The 19521-nt window shown below is 37.3% G+C and overlaps 1 protein-coding gene across 3 annotated transcripts in view; it reads left to right on the top strand.

Moving 5' to 3' along the window:
• The window catches only part of LOC127211972 (protein argonaute-3), an 86703-nt gene that overhangs the window by 37384 nt on the left and 29798 nt on the right, over positions 1 to 19521 (top strand). The window contains exons 1-3 of one of the 3 annotated variants that reach the window (XM_051172063.1): positions 2513 to 2599; positions 10060 to 10095; positions 16138 to 16272. In XM_051172063.1, the coding sequence (XP_051028020.1) occupies positions 16182 to 16272 (91 nt within the window). In that variant the 5' untranslated portion in view covers positions 2513 to 2599; positions 10060 to 10095; positions 16138 to 16181. Of the gene's footprint in view, positions 1 to 2512; positions 2600 to 10059; positions 10096 to 16137; positions 16273 to 19521 lie in introns of those variants that run through there. The other 2 variants (XM_051172064.1, XM_051172062.1) reach the window with 2 other exon arrangements.

Raw genomic sequence — 19521 nt, 5'->3', positions numbered from 1 at the left:
TTATGGTCAAGGGAGAACATGTGGGACTTGGTTCTCCTTGTACCATGTGGGTCCTGAAGATAGAACTCAGGTCATCAGGTGTGGTGGTAAGCACCGTTACCTGCTGAGCCATCTCACCAGGCTTTTTCCTTGTGTTCTAAAGTATTTGCTCTTCCATCTTTCTCTGATTTCATTAAGATGTTTTTAGCAGATCATGGTAGTATATGCCTTTCATCCTAGCACTGGGGATGCAGGGGAAAGTAATCTCTATGAGTTCAAGGCTAGCCTAGTTTACATAGTGAGTTCCAGGCCAACCAAGCTACATGGTGACACCCTGTCTCCAGAAAAGAAAAAAAAAATCAACAACAAGAAAAAAAATTAATATAGTTTCACACCTAAGAATTTAAAAATTTGGCCAGGCATGGTGGCACACACCGTTAATCCCAGCACTCCAGAGGCAGAGGCAGGCAGATCGCTGTGAGTTCAAGGCCAGCCTGGTCTACAAAGCCAGTCCAGGACAGCCAAGGCTACACAGAGAAACCCTGTCTCGAAAACCAAAAAAATATATAAATATAAATGTAATAATAATTATTTTTTTAATTATGTTTTAAAGTAACGTTTTAATTTTAACCGATTTTGTCATATTGTGTGTTTAGTTTATTTGTCAAAGATAATGTACTTTGGTATTTTTTGTTTGAACGCAGAGTCTCACTGTATAGTATTGCCCAAGTTGTTTGTAAACTCTCCATCCTCCTGCCTCAGCCTTTCAAGTGTCAGGTGCTGGAATTATAATATGTACCTTTATACTTAGCTTTACATTTTTTTATTTTTAATTTTATTTATTTTATGTATATGAGTGCTCTGCCTGCATGTATACCTGCACACCAGAAGAGGGCATCAGATCTCATTATAGATGGTTGTGAGCCACCATGTGGTTTCTGGGACTTGAACTCAGGACCTTTGTTAGAGCAGCCAATGCTCTTAACCTCTGAGCCATATCTCCAGGCCGCCTCCTAAAATTATTTTTAGTTTTTTTAAGATGTATTTCTTTATTGTGTACAGTGTCTGTATGTACACCTGCACACCAGAAGAGGGCACCAGACTCTCATTATAGAGGGTTGTGAGCTACCATTGAGGTCTGGGAGATTGACGCAGGACTTTGAGAAGAGTAGGTAGTGTTCTTAACCTCTGAGCTATCTCTCCAGCTCCCTAGCTTTACATTTTTTACATACTACCTTCTTATGGACGCTTACTTTCTTTTTGTAGGCTGTATCTGAATGAGGTGCAGTCTCTCAAACCAGTGGTAGAAGATGGTAGGAGGAGCATTGGTTGCAATTAAGGGGCAAGATACATTTCCAGCTTCCTCTACTTGAAGACTCCATCCAAAAGGGTGGATGGGTTCATTCTTAAACATACATCCTAATCCCCTGTGCTCTCCATAAACTTGAGTAATTTAAGTGCAGCAAACTACCAGCTGGAGTTTCCCTGAATTGCTATTAGTTTATAAGTTTCCTATATACTTGAAATTATTTCAAAATAAGAAATTACAAAAAAAATTATAAATGCTTCAGTTTTAGAAAGATAGAGTCCTCTGATACTATCAATTTTAAACTACTCTCTGTGTCCCTTGATGAAACTTTTTGTTTGTTTGGTTGGTTGAATTTTTTTATTTGGTTTGGTTTTTGGTTTTTGGTTTGTTTGTTTTTCGAAACAGGGTTTCTCTGTGTAGCCTTGGCTGGCCTGGCCTGACTTTGTAGACCAGGCTGGCCTCGAACTCACAGAGATCTGCCTACCCCTGCCTCCCGAGTGCTGGGATTACAGGTGTGCGCCACTGCACCAGGCTTCTGTGACATGTTTTTATATATCCTTTCTCTTTTTCTATCTGAGAGTCCCCCCATTCCATCTCAATTCCAGACATAGCTTTTAGGAGAGGACCCTTTCTTTCTGAAATGAAAATATCCTACTTCCTGGTAGATGTCCTCACATCCTATACTTCTTGCCATTCTGCAATGTTCAGATATGACCTCTTGTATAGATTTTACTTACAATGTGTCATTTTCTAGTTTTTTTTTAATCACTTAGTTTTATTACTTTTCTTAACATTTGCTTTGTTCGTCTTTACAGTGTCTAAGAAAAAGATGGAGAAGTTGGGACTAAATTGCTGTTATGTTTCTACCAAACTTGAAAGTTTAGCTTTTAAAATTATTAAGAAAAGATTTATAAGTAAGCCATTGGTCAAAGAAATAACAAAGGAAATTTGAATTTTGAAAAGCATAATTAAGACTGATATGACTGATTTAAGCAATGCTTAGAGAGAATTTAATGACCTGTTAGAACTAAGAAAAGCATCAGTAACCTGAGCATTTATCTAAAAATGTTAGAAAATTAGACACAAAGATACTAGAGGGAAATAAATAAAAACAGGAAATAAAAACAGTTAATGAAATAAAAAGGAAATTTAAACCTGTCAGTAGGGAGACTTCACGGGTTCTTAAGAAAGATAGTGACATGATCATATTTGTTTTCCAGAAAGAGACCTCTGGCAGCAGTTTGGAGAATAGATAGAGGAGAAAAAGCTAATCTGAGAAGCCAGTCAGGGGCTTTTCAATCACTAGTTCAGGTAAGAGATGGTGATGGTCTAATGTGGGATGGAAAGGAAGGAGCATATTCCAAGGATTGATCTGAAGGACAAAAAAAAAAAAGTAAGTGTTAAGAACTGTGTCCAGAAGCCAGGCTCAGTGGCACACACCTGTAATCCCAGCACTCAGGGAGGCAGGGGCAGGTGGATCTTTGTGAATTTGAGGCCAGCCTGGTCTACAAAGTGAATCCAGGACAGCCAAGGCGACACAGAGAAACCCTGTCTCGAAAAACAAAAAACAAAACAAAACAAAAAAGAACCATGTCCAGAAAAGCAAAAGACTTTGGGTATAGTTAGGCACATGGGACTGATCAGAAATAAAAAACCAGAAACTACTAGGTTCCTGAAGAAAGTATACCTGCAAATCAACTCTAAGCCTGCTGTGTCAGATATATCAAGGGTTCAACAAGAAGGTGACAAGAATACAAGTCTTGGACATAATGTAAACTGTTGTCTGTAGATGTAATTTCTTCCTTCTCTCTTGGGGAGCCTCATCCTTGATTTGTAGGGCTTTCAACAAACTGAATCAGGCTCATCCATACTATCCTAGACAATGTCCCTTATGTTCAGTCACCTAATTATAGACTTTTATTACGTCTATAAAATAACTTATCAGCAAAACCTATATTAATGCTTGGTTGAATAAATAACAACTGATAGCCTAGCCAAGTTGACACACTAAGGAAAAAAAAATAAGCTGAGTGTGGGGGATTTAAACCTGTAAGCTCAAGAGCAGAGACAAATATAGTTCTTGTAAGTTGAAGGCCAACCTGGGCTACATAGTGAGTTTGGGGGAAGCTTGAGCTACAGAGTAAGACTGTCTTTTTCTGGGGTAGTGCTAAAATTTTTTCTGGTAAAAGTCAGAATGCTAAATCAAGCATGGATGCTCTCCTGTATTGCCAGGACTCAAGAGTGATCAGGATCTGGAATTTAAGATCACCTAGCGCTATGCAGAGAGCTTGAGGTCAAACAAAGCCTAGTTTGGTGTTGCTTGCTTGTAATTCCAGCACTTGGGACGCCCAGGCAAGCAGGGAGAACTCAAGGGTAACTGGACTACAATAGTGAATTCTAGGCCAGCCTGGGGTTAAAGTCTTTAGAAGTAATGATATAAATAAAAACAGAAAGGAAAGAATTAAAATCAGGAGGAATTATAGTATTTAAGGAAGTAAGAAAAACAAATGAGCCAAGAATGATAGTTATACGCAATATAGGAACAACAACAGCAAAAGTAGAAACAGTTCAGAGTTGAGTCCAAAAGAAGTAATTTCAAACATTAGGTGATTTCGATTAAACAAGACCTTTTGCAGTAAATCAAGATCAAGAAAGAAAATCATTCTATGACTTTTAGTCACTGTATTTTCTAACTTCTGTTCTTACAGATTTCAGTCTATATGTTACTTCTTTAAGAAGCAGTATTTGACACTCTTCTCCCCCAGTCCCTCCATCCCCAAGTCTGAGTTGGGTATTTGTCTTATATATTCACATAGTACAGTGACTTCCCCTATAGTGGCATATACTACCCTGAGATACAATGGCTTGTTGTTCTGTGTCTCCTATTAAAATGGACATAGGAAGCCGGGCGTGGTGGCGCACGCCTTTAATCCCAGCACTCGGGAGGCAGAGGCAGGCAGATTGCTGTGAGTTCGAGGCCAGCCTGGTCTACAAAGTGAGTCCAGGATGGCCAAGGCTACACAGAGAAACCCTGTCTTGAAAAACCAAAAAAATAAAAAATAAAAAAAGAATAATAAAATGGACATGGAGATATTGTTACTCACCAGTGTACCTAGCATAGCTCACATTAAGCAAAGAACAAACACAGCCAAGAGCATGGAAAAGGAACATCCAAATGAGCTTAAAAAAACAGAAGTGTTGAGAGGACTATGTGATATCCAAGCTGAATAAACAATAGGAAAAAGGCTAGTAGTTTAGATTGAAAAGCAGACACCCAGGAATAGATTTTCTGAAGTCTGTATAGTTTACTAAAAGACATGAAACAAAGCTTCAAAACAAAAAGAAAGAAAAGGAAAAAATAGGTTATATTTATTTAGGATCCCTAAGATGCCAGTTATTCCAAAATCAACCTGTAAATGTAATAGTAAATTAGATCCATATGGGATATGTTATGATACTTTATAAATCTGTTTGGTTCTGTCTTTTGCTTTTTGAGGCAGGCTTTCATACGTGCCCAAGGATGTTCCAGACTGTCTCATAGACTAGGGTGGCCTCTGCCTCCTGAGTGCTGGGATTCAAAGGTTGCACCATCACACTCAGCTTGATAAGTATGTGTTTGCATGGAAAGATAAATTGTCATGAGGAACCAACACAACTGTAAAGACTAAGGATTGCTCTATTTATTATGAAACGTAACAGTTGTACACAATGCTGTAAATATGGACACAGACGGATGAATATGCTGAGAGAGAACCTAGAAACAAAGCAGCTGTGTGTTTATGGAAATGTTGTAAATGTCTGAGGTGGCATTTTGGGTTAATGGGGAATAAGTAAAATAGTAAGTTGTATTTAAACAGTTGTAATCATTTTGAAAAAATAATTGGCTCCATCTCACATCTTATGAAATTTATTTCTGTGTAAACTACAATCTTAAATATGAAAAACAGGATATGAAATTATTTTAGAAAAAAAAAAAAAGAGTCCTGGCCGGACGTAGTGGTACACACCTGTAATCCCAGCACTCAGGGAGGCAGAGGCCAGCAGATCTCTTTGAGTTCAAGACTAGCCTGCTCTACAAATTGAGTTCAGGACAGCCAAAAAGAGCCCTGTCTGAAAAAAAGAAACAAACAAACAAAAACATAACAACAATAACAAAAAGAAAAAAGAGAGTTCTAACTCTGAACAAAATACAAAATGTAAACTATAAAGAAGAATCCTAGAGACAGGAGATGGTTCAGTAAAGTACATGCTGCACAAGCATGCAGACCCAAATTCAGATCCCCAGAGTCCAGAATTTAAAAAAGCAAAGTATGGTGGCATGTACCTGTAACCCATTGCATTTATTTGTTTGGTTGCTTGCTTGGTTTTTAGAGACAGGATTTCTCTGTGTATCAATGGCTGACCTGGCTCTTACTCTGTAGACCAGGCTGGCCTCAAACTCAGAAATTCTCCTGCTCTGCCTCCTGAGTGCTAGGACTAGAGGTGTGTGCCACCACTGCCCAGCATTTATAATCTCATTGTTGGGGAGCCAGAAATGGGAGGATTCCTAAAGCCTGCTGGCTAGCCATTCTCACTGAATCAGTGGACACCAGGGTCCTGGACAGACTCTGCCTAAAAACTAAAGTAAAGAGTGATTGAGGAAGATACCTGATACAGACCTCTGCCTTCCATATGTGGATGGTGTGCACACATGTACCTAAGCAAAAAATATATAAAAAATAAAAAGGACGAAAAATAGACTGTGAAAAGTTAGAGTTTGTAAAATTTCGTAAAATTTAAGTAGTAGGAAAATGTTTACAGTTCGCAGACAGAGCTTTATAGACCCTAAGGACAAATAAATAGGTAGCTTTCAAAACAGAGCTAATGACTAACATACACAGAGATTCTCAAATTCACCAATAATAAAGAAATTACAAATAAAATCAATAAAGGTACAATTTCACACCCATTGGATTTATATAATTTTTAAAGTCTTATAAAGGCATCACAAATCTATAATCTAACCACTTGGATCTGCAGAGAGATCTCAAATTGAAGGGTAGTTGGTGCATCAAGTAAGACTCTGGCTCAAAAGCACATACAGTAAGACAGTGAGTGTGGGTGAAGAGCTCACATAGTATAGAGATGCACTTTAGCATAACTATTATAAAGAATGGGTTTTTGTTGGTGGTGGTGGTTGGGCGACTTTTTGTTCATTTGGTTTGGGTTTGGTTAGTTTTACATTTAGAGACAGGGTCTTGAGCTGTTTAATAATTAAAAATGTTGAACTCCTGATCTTTCCACCTCGATCTCTACATGCTAGGATTGCAGGCATATGCCATGGCACACGAAGGAGAACAGTTTTCATTACCTAGGAAAAATGAAGTAAAGATGAGCCTAAATAGATCTTAAAATCATAATGTAGCCAGGTAGTGCTGGTACATACCTTTAATCCCAGCATTTGGGAGGCAGAGGCAAGTGGATCTCTGTAAGTTCAAGGCCAGCCTGGTCTAAGAAGAGAATCCAGGACAGCCAAAGCTACACAAAGAAACCCTGTCTCAAAAAACCAAAACAACAAAACAAAAAGTCATTATGTACCTTAGAGATACCTAGCATATGTGCTTAATGCACTAATGTAATAGCGGGAAACTAGAAGCAGCCAGCCTATATTCCTATCAATATAAAAATTAATAAATGGTGCATAAATTATTATTGTGTTGTATGACCTGTTAAATGAATGTATTATCAACATAAATTAAAATAACATTGACAAGAATAGTAAATTACAAAAGTATATGTTATTTATATAAACTTAAAATCAAAGTGTTTATCAGGTATATACAAATTTAGGAATATTATGAAAACATAGATGGGACAAATTCCAAAATGGTGGTTCCCTTAGAGCGAAAGATGGAACAAAAATACAATATTCGGGCTGGAGAGATGACTCACAGGTTAAGAGGACTGTCTGTCCTTCCAAAGGTCCTGAGTTCAATTCCTAGCAACCACATGGTGGCTCACAACCATCTATAATGAGATCTGGTGCCCTCTTCTGGCCTGTAGGCACACATGAGGGCAGAACACTGTATAAATAATAAATCTTAAAACAAAACAAAAAAACATGGCTTTAATCTCAGCACTCAGGAGGCAGAGGCAAGCAGATCTTTGAGTTTGAGGCCTGCCTGGTCTACAGTGTAAATTCCAGGACAGCTAGGGCTACACAAGAAACCCTGTCTTAAATAAAGAACAAATCAGGTGGGGTGGCACACGCCTTTAATCCCAGCACTCAAGAGGCAGAGGCAGGTAGATCTCTGTGAGTTCAAGACCAACCTGATCTACAAAGAGTCCAGGATAGCCAGGACTACAGAGAAACCCTGTCTCGGGGGGAAAAAAAGGAAGGAAGGAAGAATAGTCTGACTAGGACAAAGAGAAGAGACCAAAATAAACAAAACAAAACAAAACCTGTGTGTTTCAAGAATAATAGGAGTATATTGGTGTGAATAAATTGTAATTTGTACCATTGCAAAGCAGAAAAAAAATGTTTGTTTGTTTAAGATTATGGAACCTTAGCTAGATGGTGGAAGTGCACACCTTTAATGTCAGCACTCAAAAGGCAGAGGCAGGTGGATCTCCATGAGTTTGTGGCCAACTTTCTCTACAGAGAAACAAACAATTGGGCACAGTGGCACACGCCTGTAATCCTAGCATTCAGGGAGAAAGAGGCAGGTGCGATCTCTGTGAGTTCAAGGCCAGCCTGGTCTACAAAGCAAGTGAGCCAAGGCTACACAGAGAAACCCTGTCTATAAACAAACAAACAAACTCAAACAAGCAAACAGTGTGGAATCTTAATAAAATGAATATAGTGCCTAAAATTTTAAACAGTTCTCCCCCCTCTGTGATTGACATGTTGTGGGTATGTTTAAGGTAAGCAATATGTCTGATAATACATAATCTCATTACTACATGCAGCATCACCAACTCCTCACATATCAGTCACATTTATGAATTTGCTTCTGAGAATTAACACTTGAGACCTACATGAATAATATATACTGAACTATACACACATACATATATAACACGCATATGTATACAATATATAATGTAAACTGAAGTATATATTATTATTAACCATGTTGACCATACTATACATTAGTTCTTGAAAACTTAACTAATACCAGGACATCTGTGCTCTTTGACCAGTATGTACTCATTTTTCCCACCTCTAACCATTGGTAACTACCATTATACTGTTTCGGAATTTGAAGTCTAAAATTCCACTTACGGGTAAGCATATAGTAGTTGTCATTCTGTGCCTAGTTTATTTCACTGAACATACATGGGCTCTAGAGTCATCCATGTTGTCAAAATGACAGGAATAATAAATTCTTAAGCATACACACAGACACACAGCACATTTTTAAAATCCACCAATATGTTGGTAGATATAGGTTATTGATGTACCTTAGCCATTATGAATAATGTTGCAATGAATATGAGAGTGCAGATGTCTCTTCAACATAGTGATTTCTATTTGCTTTCAATATAAAGTCAGAAATAAGATTACTGGACCATTTAGTAGTTAAATTAAGTAATTTTAAATGGTGTATGTAGAACCATGACCTTGAACTACATGCCCAACAGTATTTTTAATATTTTAGAAAATTCATACTGTTTTCCACAGTACCTGTACCAAGGATTTACTTATTAATTTGCCAATAAAACGTAATTAATGTTGCTGTGAAAAATAGTAACTGAGAAGTGTTGTTCTGATCACCTTACTTGTTAAATGACCTTTGTTACTGTTTGGTTTTGATTTTACAACTACACTAAACAAAACAGCATTTACTGAACTTGAACTTGACTAGAGTAGGCTGGCATTGAGCAGTGTAAGCAGTACAGGGAAAGGGGGTTCAGGTGACTCCGTGGAAGTCACTTGCTCCCAGGCCTGACCACCTGAGTAGAAATCACACAAGGTAGAGAAAGAAAACTGACTCTTGCAAGCTATGACCTCTACATCCACACCATGGCGTGCATGCACACATGTAAATAAATAAAATGTTCGAAAGGGAGATGGATACTAAGGGCTGGTTTAGTGAGTCAAGGCGTCTGATGCCTAGCTTGGTAAGACAGAGGCACACCAAATAAATAAAAACAATTGTGTCGATTTATTTCATTTTTTACTTATGTTTTATTTTTGCAGCACTAGAGATCAGATCCAGGGACTTGTACATAGTAGGCAAGTCCTCTAACCATTGGGCGACACCCTCAACCCTCCTGTGTCCTCATACAGTTTCAGTTTGAGGGCACAGTGAAAATCCTAATTTCATTCTCATGACAGATCATATGGTATCTTCAAAGAGTTGTACAAATAACAATTTCACATTGGTACTATAGCTCTGCCTACAAGCAATAGGTGAATGAGAAAACGACATGAATAGAAAATTATTCAGAAGTGAAAAAAAGATGCTCTGAGTTGCTACCCAGGTTTGAGGCAAAAGTGGGTACCTTGTATTGGTAACTTCCAGTGCTCTGAGAAGTATTTCACTTTTGTTTCTGAGTACGTGTTTGTGTCTGTGTATACACACAGTATGTACGTCCACCATGATGTGCTGTGAGTGTCCACAGAGACCAGAAAAGGGTGTCAGATCCTTTGGAGCAGGAGTTAAACCTGGATGTGAGTTCTGGATACCAAACTCAGGTCCTCTGGAATAGTTGTAAGCACTCTTAACTACTGAGCCATCTCTCCCACTCCAGAAATTGTTTTGTTTTGTTTTTTGTTTTTTTAACAGATGAATAATTAGAAGCTCCAAGGACTGGAAATGAAGGTCAGTGGTATAACACTTGCTTAGCATGCATGAGGCCACAGGTTCAATTCCAAGCACCACCATAAGTAAACATATTAATAACACTCAGAAAAGTTACAACTAGTGAGGGTGGGTTGCTTTTCAGAGTCACAATGCTTTTTCCCCCTATTATTCTTCTCTTATACAATATATCCCAACTGCAGCCTCCCTCCACCCCCCAACTCTCCCCCACGCTGTACCTCTCCCCCAGACCCACTGCTCCTCCATTTCACAGAATGATTTTCTTTTAATTGAGCTTTTAAAAATTTTTTCTGGTAGCGTACTTGTTAGTACACCTAAGGCCCTGGCCTGATCCCTAGAACAACCAGTTGATTCACTAATTAAGTAAACAGCATACAGTAAGTGAGAAAAGTCAAGGGTAAGTTCCCAGCAGAAACAACACATTGGGAATTGGGTTGGGAGCGTATCTCTGAGGTGGGGCATTTGCCTAGCCTAGAAAGTCTCTAAGTTCACTTCTCAGCACTAGGACAAAAACAAACAAAACAATTGTATCTGCTATCATGGATTTTAGGATATATTGTAAAAGTTTAATGACATTGACCTTAATAAACTCAGTAATACATTACATTCACGAATTTGAACACTCAACTTACAGTCTCATTACCTAGTTTGATCATTTTTTTCCCTCCAGTTATCTAGCTGGATACAATCTTAAGTCATTAATAATCTCATTTTCCCCAAACTTCCTTATCCTCTCTATTTCTCAGTTTAACTAAATCTGGTGCCTTCTCATTTATTTTAATATGGGCTACATTTGTCTTTACAGTGTAACTTGTCTCCTTCTGTTGATTGATGTTAGGTGCAGCCCATTCTCTTTTTCATTAGACTTTTATTTATCTGGCCAGGGAGGCACATGTGCAATGGTCAGAGGACACCTTGGAGAAGTCGGTTCTTTCCTTCCACCTCGGGGATCCTGGGATGGAGTTCAGATCCTCAGGCTTGGTGCCACGCATCTCTACCCACTGAGCTATTTACTGGCCCTTGATTCCATTCTTTCTACTGCAAACCATGCTACATTACGAATATCCATCTATTTCATTATAGTGGAACTGAGTTGTTTCTATATATTTTCTTTCCCTTAGTGATAGAATTATCAGTTTATAGTCTATAGTCTAAGTCCTTTAATTTTCCTTTTGGCTTGTTACTGGTTTGTGGTACCAGTCCTAAAGTTTTGTACCCATCTTGATTCTTCAAAATTGTTTTTAAAATATATTTCTTTTTTAAAATATAATTAATAACATTTTTTTTGTTTTTTGTTTTTAAAGAGATTTATTACATAGACAGTGCTCTGCCTGCATGTACACCCGCAGGCCAGAAGAGGGCACCAGATGTCATTATAGATGGTTGTGAGCCACCATGTGGTTGCTGGGAATTGAACTCAGGACCTCTGGAGGAGCAGTCCGCTAAGCCATCTCTCCAGCCTCCTAAAATATATTTATTTAATTATGAAAAACATAATGAAATTTTACGTGGTTTACCATTTAGATTTTGAGATATGAGCTGTCTCTATCCTTTGCTCCTTCTTCTTGTTTTATCTAGTCTTTAGGAACTTCACATATTGGATATAATCATCTGTTGTACATTTTGCATGCGTTCTCTACTAATAACCTCTAGCTGAATGAGGCTTGTTTATATAATGACGCTGCTTTATTACAGCTTTATGATTTGTAATTCTTATGTCCTGTTTAGAACATTCTTCTTTATCTTCAAGATCATAAAATATTCTGCATTTCCCTTAAATGTTGTTTCTTCTGTGTATTTGAATTTTTGAATAGTGTTTTGGTTCTGTGCATATGGATGGAGATTTTCTAGTCTAGTGATTTCTTGTCGACCCACCTAGTCTTTTGATTTGAATAGGATTGTAACAAATCTGATTACTCTCTTTGTTCAGAGTTACTTCATTTTATGTGTATGACTGTTTTATCTGCATGTATTATTGTACACCACGTGTATTCCTGGTGCCAATGGAAATCAAAAGAGGGCAACTGATCCCCTGGAACTGAGGTTTCAGATGGTATGAGCCACTGTACGAGTGCTCTGCCAGCGTGACAAGTCCACTGAGTGACCTCTTCATCTCTATATCTTATTTTTTGTAATTTATTTATTTCATGTGCATTTGTGTTTTGTATGTATGTCTGTGTGAGGGTGTTAGATCTTGTGAACTGCCATGTGGGTGCTGAGAATTGAACCCGGGTCCTCTGGAAGAGCAGTCAGTGCTCTCAACCCCTGAGCTATCTCTCCAGCCCCATATTTCTTAGCCTTAAGAATTGTCATCACGATTCTAGTTTCATTGTTCTTATATTTTAATTGTAATATTGGTTTCTTAATTTCTATGGATATGCAGTTGTATCCTGTTTGACACATGTTCAGTCATATTTGTAGAAGTTGTTTTGAATATGCAGATAAGTCTGAGGAAAAAATGTTCATGGATGGGTATTTTACTCCGTTATTTAGAGCATCTCAAATCTCTCTATATTAAAAATACCTATTACTGGGGGCTGGAGAGGTGGCTCAGAGGTCAAGAGCACTGACTGCTCTTCCAAAGGTCGTGAGTTCAATTTCCAGCGACCACATGTTGGCTTATAACCATCTATAATGAAATCTGTAAACATAATAAATAAATAAATATTTTAAAAAATACCTATTACTTCTATAGTTCTTACACATCTTTTGTTTAGACTTCATCCTAAGTACTTTAAAATTTTTGTCCTGGGCCTACAAAAGGATTCATTGGGTAAGGCTCTAGAACCTACACTGTGGGAAAGAACCAGCTCTAGCAAATTGTCCTTTGACTGCCACATGTGCACCATGTCACACACACAGACCCCATGCACATCTCTCTCTCTCCTCTGTATCTCTCTCTCTCTCTCTCTCTCTCTCTCTCTCTCTCACACACACACACACACACACACACACACACACACAAACACACATTAAGTAAATAATTTTTTATAAAAAGTTTAATTTGTTGATTGTAAGGAATATCTTTTAAATTAAATTTTGAGTTGACTGCTAATATATAAAAATATAATTTTTAAAGCTTATATATGACAACATTCCTAGTAATTTATCTTATATAGTTACACTGAAGTATAACCATTTGTTTTCCCTTTTCTTACTTTTTATTTTTTTACTTTTATTTTTATTATTTTTTTAATTTTTTTTTTTGTTTTTCAAGACAAGGTTTCTCTGTATAGCCCTGGCTTGTCCTGGACTTGCTTTATAGACCAGGCTGGCCTTAAACTCACAGTGATCTGCCTTCCTCTGCTTCCCTGAGTGCTGGTATTAAAGGCCTGTGCCACCACACCCGGCTTACTGTAAAATTTTTTATTTCTCTTAATTTGCTTTACTGTGCTAATTAGGAATTTGTATTAAAAAGTTGGCTTTACCAGCCAGGCGTGGTGATGCACACCTTTAATCCCAGCACTCGGGAGGCAGAGGCAGATGGATCGCTGTGAGTTCGAGGCCAGCCTGGTCTACACAGCAAGTCCAGGACAGCCAAGGCTACACAGAGAGACCCTGTCTCAAAAAAAAAAACAAACAAAAAAGTTGGCTTTACCATGTAGTATTGTGACTAATTGATGAGGAAGTTCTCTTCTAGCCCTAGCGCAGTAATAATTACAGTTCCTGAGTGCCTTCGGGGCCATTGTCTAAAAATTATTGCATGCTTCTCCTCTTTAAGGAAGGTTTATGTTAACATAGAACCTTTGGTTAACAGATACCATTATGTTTATAGTTATTTGTTTAATAGAGTTTTAAAATGTTAAATAATAACTTTTATCAAGCTTATTTATGAAAGGGAAAGAAAGAATAAAATATATATGTAGGCTTGTGAAATATTAGGAGTCAGCTGGCATCATGATATATGCCTGTAACGTCAGCTGGGTGGGGCAGTTGGTCTGGTTGACTTAGCTCACTGGGTAGAATGCTTGCCTGGAACTCAGAGCCCTAGGTTCAATCCACACTACCACATAACCCAGGCATGGTGGTACAAACCTGTAATCTAAGCATTTGGGAACTGGAAATAAGATCATCAGAGAAGTTTAAAGTCATATGAGATGCTGCCTTAAAAAAAATCAAATAACAACAATAGTTTGAAAGGTCCACAGAGGAACTCCAGTGATTTTTTTTTTTTTTTTTTTTTTTTTAATCATTAAAAGTTACTCTTAGCCGGGCATGGTGGTGCACGACTTTAATCCTAGCACTCGGGAGGCAGAGGCAGGTGGATCTCTGTGAGGAAGTCCAGGATATCCAAGGCTACACAGAGAAACCCTGTCTCAGAAAAAGAGAAAAAAAGTTACTCTTATTTAACAACCCCCTTTTTTTTTCCTTTTTTCTTTTTTTGGTTTTTCAAGACAGGGTGTCAAGCTCTGGCTGTCCTGGACTCATTTTGTAGACCAGGCTGGCCTCAACCTCACAGGAATCCATCTGCCTCTGCCTCCTGAGTGCTGGAATTATAGGTGTGGGCTACCACGTCTGGCTGTTGCCCCATCATTTTTAAAGCTTTGTATCACAATGTTAATTTTCATCTCAAATGCCATGCTACTGTGTGTAGTTTAGAAGAGGGTAAACAGTGAAGTGATTAGAAGTGTAACAGGAAAATTCAGGAGAAAAAGTAATTGTATGTTGGTATGGTGGTTTCAACTGTGACATGTGAAATACTAGGTGTGAGAGGTAGTATCCAGTGAAGAAAATCTACTGTAGGATTAAAGGAAAGGCAAAATGCATTTCTTTTATATATTTTCTTTTTAAAAAGTAGTCCAAGACAGAATGTGTTTCACTAATTAAACAATATGAAAAATAAGAATACTGTATATATCTTACTGGCATGTTTTTAGTTTTGGGTTTGGGTTTTTGTTGGTTAGTTGGTTTTGTTTTGTTTTGTTTGGAATGGGTCTCACTGCATAGCCCAGGCTGGCCGTGTTGAACTCATAGAGATCTGCCTGCCTCTGCCTCCTGAGTGCTGGGATTAAAGGTGTGAGTGACTACCTTCTTCTTTGCTGGTATTTCTTTATGCACAAAAATGTTTCCACAATTTCTCAGTAAAAGAATGTAATGTGGGGCTGGAGAGGCAGTTCATCAGTTAATAATCTAGCCTTTCTGTCTGAATTCTGTCTTCAGCACCCACACTGCACAGCTCATAACCACCTGTGACTCCAGCCCCAGGTCACTGCACATTCAGATGCACATACCTTTCCCACAGACACTTATACATTTACAATTTTTAATCTTAAAAAAAAGAATATAAGGCTAAGTGTGGTGATATACACCTTTAATCCAAGCACTTAGGAACTTAGGAGGGGGAGGAGGTGCATCTTTGTAAGTTTGAGGTGAACCTGGGCTACATATTGAGTTCCAGACCAGCCAGGGCTACACAGTGAGAGGCTGCCTCAAAAAAAAAAAAAAAAAAAAAAAAAAAAAAAAGAGGAGGAGGGTGGAGGTGAGGGGTAGGGGGGCAGGAGAGGAGGTGTGTGGTCTTCTAATCGTCTTGTAGTTCCAAAACCTAGAGATAAGAAGCTATTTTAAAATAATCATGCTGGTTAGCAAATTACCACCTGTCGCTCTGACCATTTGGTAGTTAGCCCTGGTTTGACCTGCAGCTTGTATTTAATACCACTGTCTTCACAGATCCCTACAAGACAGTGAAAGCTCTCTCTAGAAGACACTAGCATGGCAGCACAGGAAGCCTTGTTTAAGAGATAATCGACTCTTCTCTGCTAAAGGACTCGGGCGTTCTTGGGTGTCACAAGTTCTCGTCTCAGAACCCTTCTCTATTGAAATAGTTGCCGATGGGGAAAAATATAGACTCTAACTGCTATAGTAGTTGACCTTTCTCTCCTTGTACCTCAGAAGTCAAATATATACAATATAATATGAAATATTATATACACTCACACACATAAGGAATCAGTCGTAACCGTACACAGTTCATTATGGCAACCTAGAGTGAAATTTCTGGGATTTTAAATATTAATTTATACTATTTGTGTTTTTTTCCCCTAGTTTCAGCCACCGCCTTCTACAAAGCACAACCTGTAATTCAGTTCATGTGTGAGGTTCTTGACATTCATAACATTGATGAGCAACCCAGACCCCTGACTGATTCTCACCGAGTGAAGTTCACTAAGGAAATAAAAGGTGAGTTAGTATTCAGAAGACTGTACTTTCAGGTGTCATTTCTACATTTTGTTACTAATTAGCATTTCAAACAGCTTGACTATTAAATGCATGGATAAGACAACTTTCTATTGAAGTGTTTTGTTATGTGGATCAATCTGTGTAATGTAACGGATAGAATTTAGATTAATTATAAAACGTTAGATCAGATCCATTACTATAACTTCTTAGGTAGTGGTTAAATGAAAAATATGCCAAGTAATCCAGCTATATTTTTGAGAATACTGTCCCATACCAGCTAGAGAGATGAGTGTCTCATGAGAAAAATGTTTCTTTAATAATAAAGTAAGAATTGTATCTTAAAAATATTGTTACTTTAGAATTTGGCTCACTGTTTGAACATATTCTAATTAGTGATCTCATTGTTTTTTTTTTAAATTACTGGTTTTTAAAATCTTATTTCTTTGGAATATTAGAATATGGGCTTCACCAGTTTCATATACCTTAGCTATTTAATGTACATTATAAAGGTCCCTGTCTTGCTTAGCTAAAATTTTTACAGCGGTGTTGCATCCTATGCTCATTAAACTAAAAAAGAATTTCTATGGCCCCTCAAATTACAATTCCTTTGATAGTGTCCTGATACCATATTCTGTGTATATTTGCTCCTGTACATTTTAAGTGCATTTATAGCTTTGTGTTCAAACTCACATATAACTGTTCTTTATCAGCAATTTCAGGAATTTTTAAAAAGTAATTTGAAAAATTAAAAACAAAAAACTAATTTGATTACATCAGGCAGTGGTGGCACACACCTTTAATCCCAGCACTTGGGAGGCAGAGACAAGCAGATCTCTGAGTTTGAGGCCACCCTGGTCTACAGAGTTCTAGCACAGCCAAAGCTATACACAGAATAACCTTATCTTAAAAAATATTTTTGGTTATATACAATTATTTCCTCATTTATGACTGTAGTGTCTTATTCTCACATAAGATGTAACTCCACTGTGTTTAGTGTAGTGTATAGACATGAAGGAAAGCCAGATACCATCTAGTAAGGAGTAACAAACTTCATTTATATTAAATGTTACATCTTAAATAGACAGAAATAACTATGCTGTTTTTATTTTAAGATTTTACCTATCTGTTGCAGATAATTTTCAGCTTGTGGTTTGAATGAAGCATTCAGTTTTGTTCACTGAACATCTTTCAGTCCCCAAAGGCAATTAGAGTAGGTTAATACATCCTGCTTGTTCCAGTTATCATTCATTCTTTGCCATTCAGTAACCAAAAAGAAATAAGAAAAGAAAAAAAATAGTCATTGTAATAAACCATTAAAAGGAAAGCCCTTTCTGTTTTGTTAATAAGCATCCATCTATCTCAAGTTACATACGTGACAAAATAAGAACTGTTAAAGAACTGTTGCAGCCATGTCATTGTCCTTTCATGATCTGTCTACCTGCAGTTAGCGTTGTCAGGAGCTTGTGCATTCCCTGCCATTACTTGTGTGACCATCTAAGTGCCATGGTTCCTAGCGGAGTTGCTGCTTAGTTACCACCTCTGAGATCATGCAATCACTTACATTACTTTGCGGTAACTATGCAATCAACTCATATCGCCACTCTGTCACAGACAACACAAGATGTTCAGAACAAGGACTCAACTGCTGCCCGAAGAGCATGGACTCGATCTTAACTTCAACTGCTCAGGGGCCCAAAGAAATGACTGAGAAATTGACTAGAAAGCATTATAAAGTTGATGTTAGAGTGAAGGTAAAGCCAAGTTTATAGGTACAATGTTTGTTAAAGCCAAGCTTTTTGGTTGGATGGAGGGTTCGGGGAGGGACCTGGGCAACGACTATCTATTCCAGTCTCTATCATTTTGACTTTTTGCTAGCCCCTGGATTTGGTGGTCTAATTGTTAGGTACAATCTATGATCTTAGATTTGGGATGTTAAAAATCTGGGTTATATCTAATTAATAAACTAGTATTTTTTTCCTTCATTCAAAGTCAAGAAGACTTAAAAAAAAAAAAAAGACTCTTTAAAGTACATCATGTATTCCTACCACAGGAACTAAAATAAAATAGAGTGTTGTGTTCAATGATGTTTGGGTATTTTTTTTAAGTTACGTAAGGAATTTGATGATAGCTGCTAAATACTGTTATAAATTATGCCATAATACAAAATTTTTATATTGATTGTATTCTAGTTAAACTTACCTCCAACTAGTTAGCAGTAACTTTAGAGTGGCTTGTTTTTATTCAATATTTCATGATACTTACACAGCAGAAATATTGGGGAAATGTGTGATAATTTTATGTATATAAAAGCATTAATTTGGGCCAGGCATGGTGGTGCATGCCTTTAATCTCAGCACTTGGGAGTCAGAGGCAGATAGATCTCTCTGAGTTTGAAGCCAGCCTGGTCTACAGAGCAAGTCCAGGATACTTGTTAATACAGAGAAACTCTGTCTCAAAAGCACCGCCTGCTTTTCCAAAGGTTCTGACTTCAATTCCCAGCAACCACATGGTGACTCAAAACCATCTATAATGAGATCAGCAGGCATACATACAGGCAGAACTTTGTATACACAATAAATAAATAGTTTTTAAAAACAAACAAATAAATAGGTAAGTAGATAGACAGATAAATGCATTAATTTGCTTTTAGTAAATACTTGTTTTATAAGCATGTAGAACCTCATTTATATTTTTAAAGCTATTTTTTTAATCATGAAGAATTCTTAAAAATAAATAATTAACTGTTTCAAACAACAGAAACTTACTTTATTTTGTTTTTCCCCTAAATGTAATATTTATATGTGCCTTACTTCATATTATTGCTGTTCCCTTTTATAAGGCCTTCCGTTATATTTTCTGGCCTCCTTAACATAAAAATATTTGAAATTTAATTTTGGAAATGTAGTTATAATGAAAAATTACTTCTCAATTATTTAATTTTTATTAAGAATACTTTTAAAGAAAAACCATTTGCTATCCTAATTTGTGCTGATATGTCAAAAGAAATATCATTTACTAACAGTGAACTTTGTGATTGGTACTATAGTTAATAATTAGGTAAGAAAACAAATTATACTGTGATAGTAATTACACTTGACATTTTGTACTGGGTAATTCTTTGCTGAGCTGTAAGGTGCAATTCTGTACATTCTAGAATATTTGCAAGTATCCAGCCTCTACTTTCTAGCAGCCAGTGATATTACCTAGTCGTAACAGTCACAGAAGTCCTCTTGTGGGCTGGGAGTGTAG

Source organism: Acomys russatus, chromosome 29, assembly GCF_903995435.1.
Source record: "Acomys russatus chromosome 29, mAcoRus1.1, whole genome shotgun sequence".
NCBI classification, from domain to species: Eukaryota; Metazoa; Chordata; class Mammalia; order Rodentia; family Muridae; genus Acomys; species Acomys russatus.
Note: the sequence above shows the minus strand (reverse complement) of the source record. Positions and strands in the feature narration are given on the sequence as shown.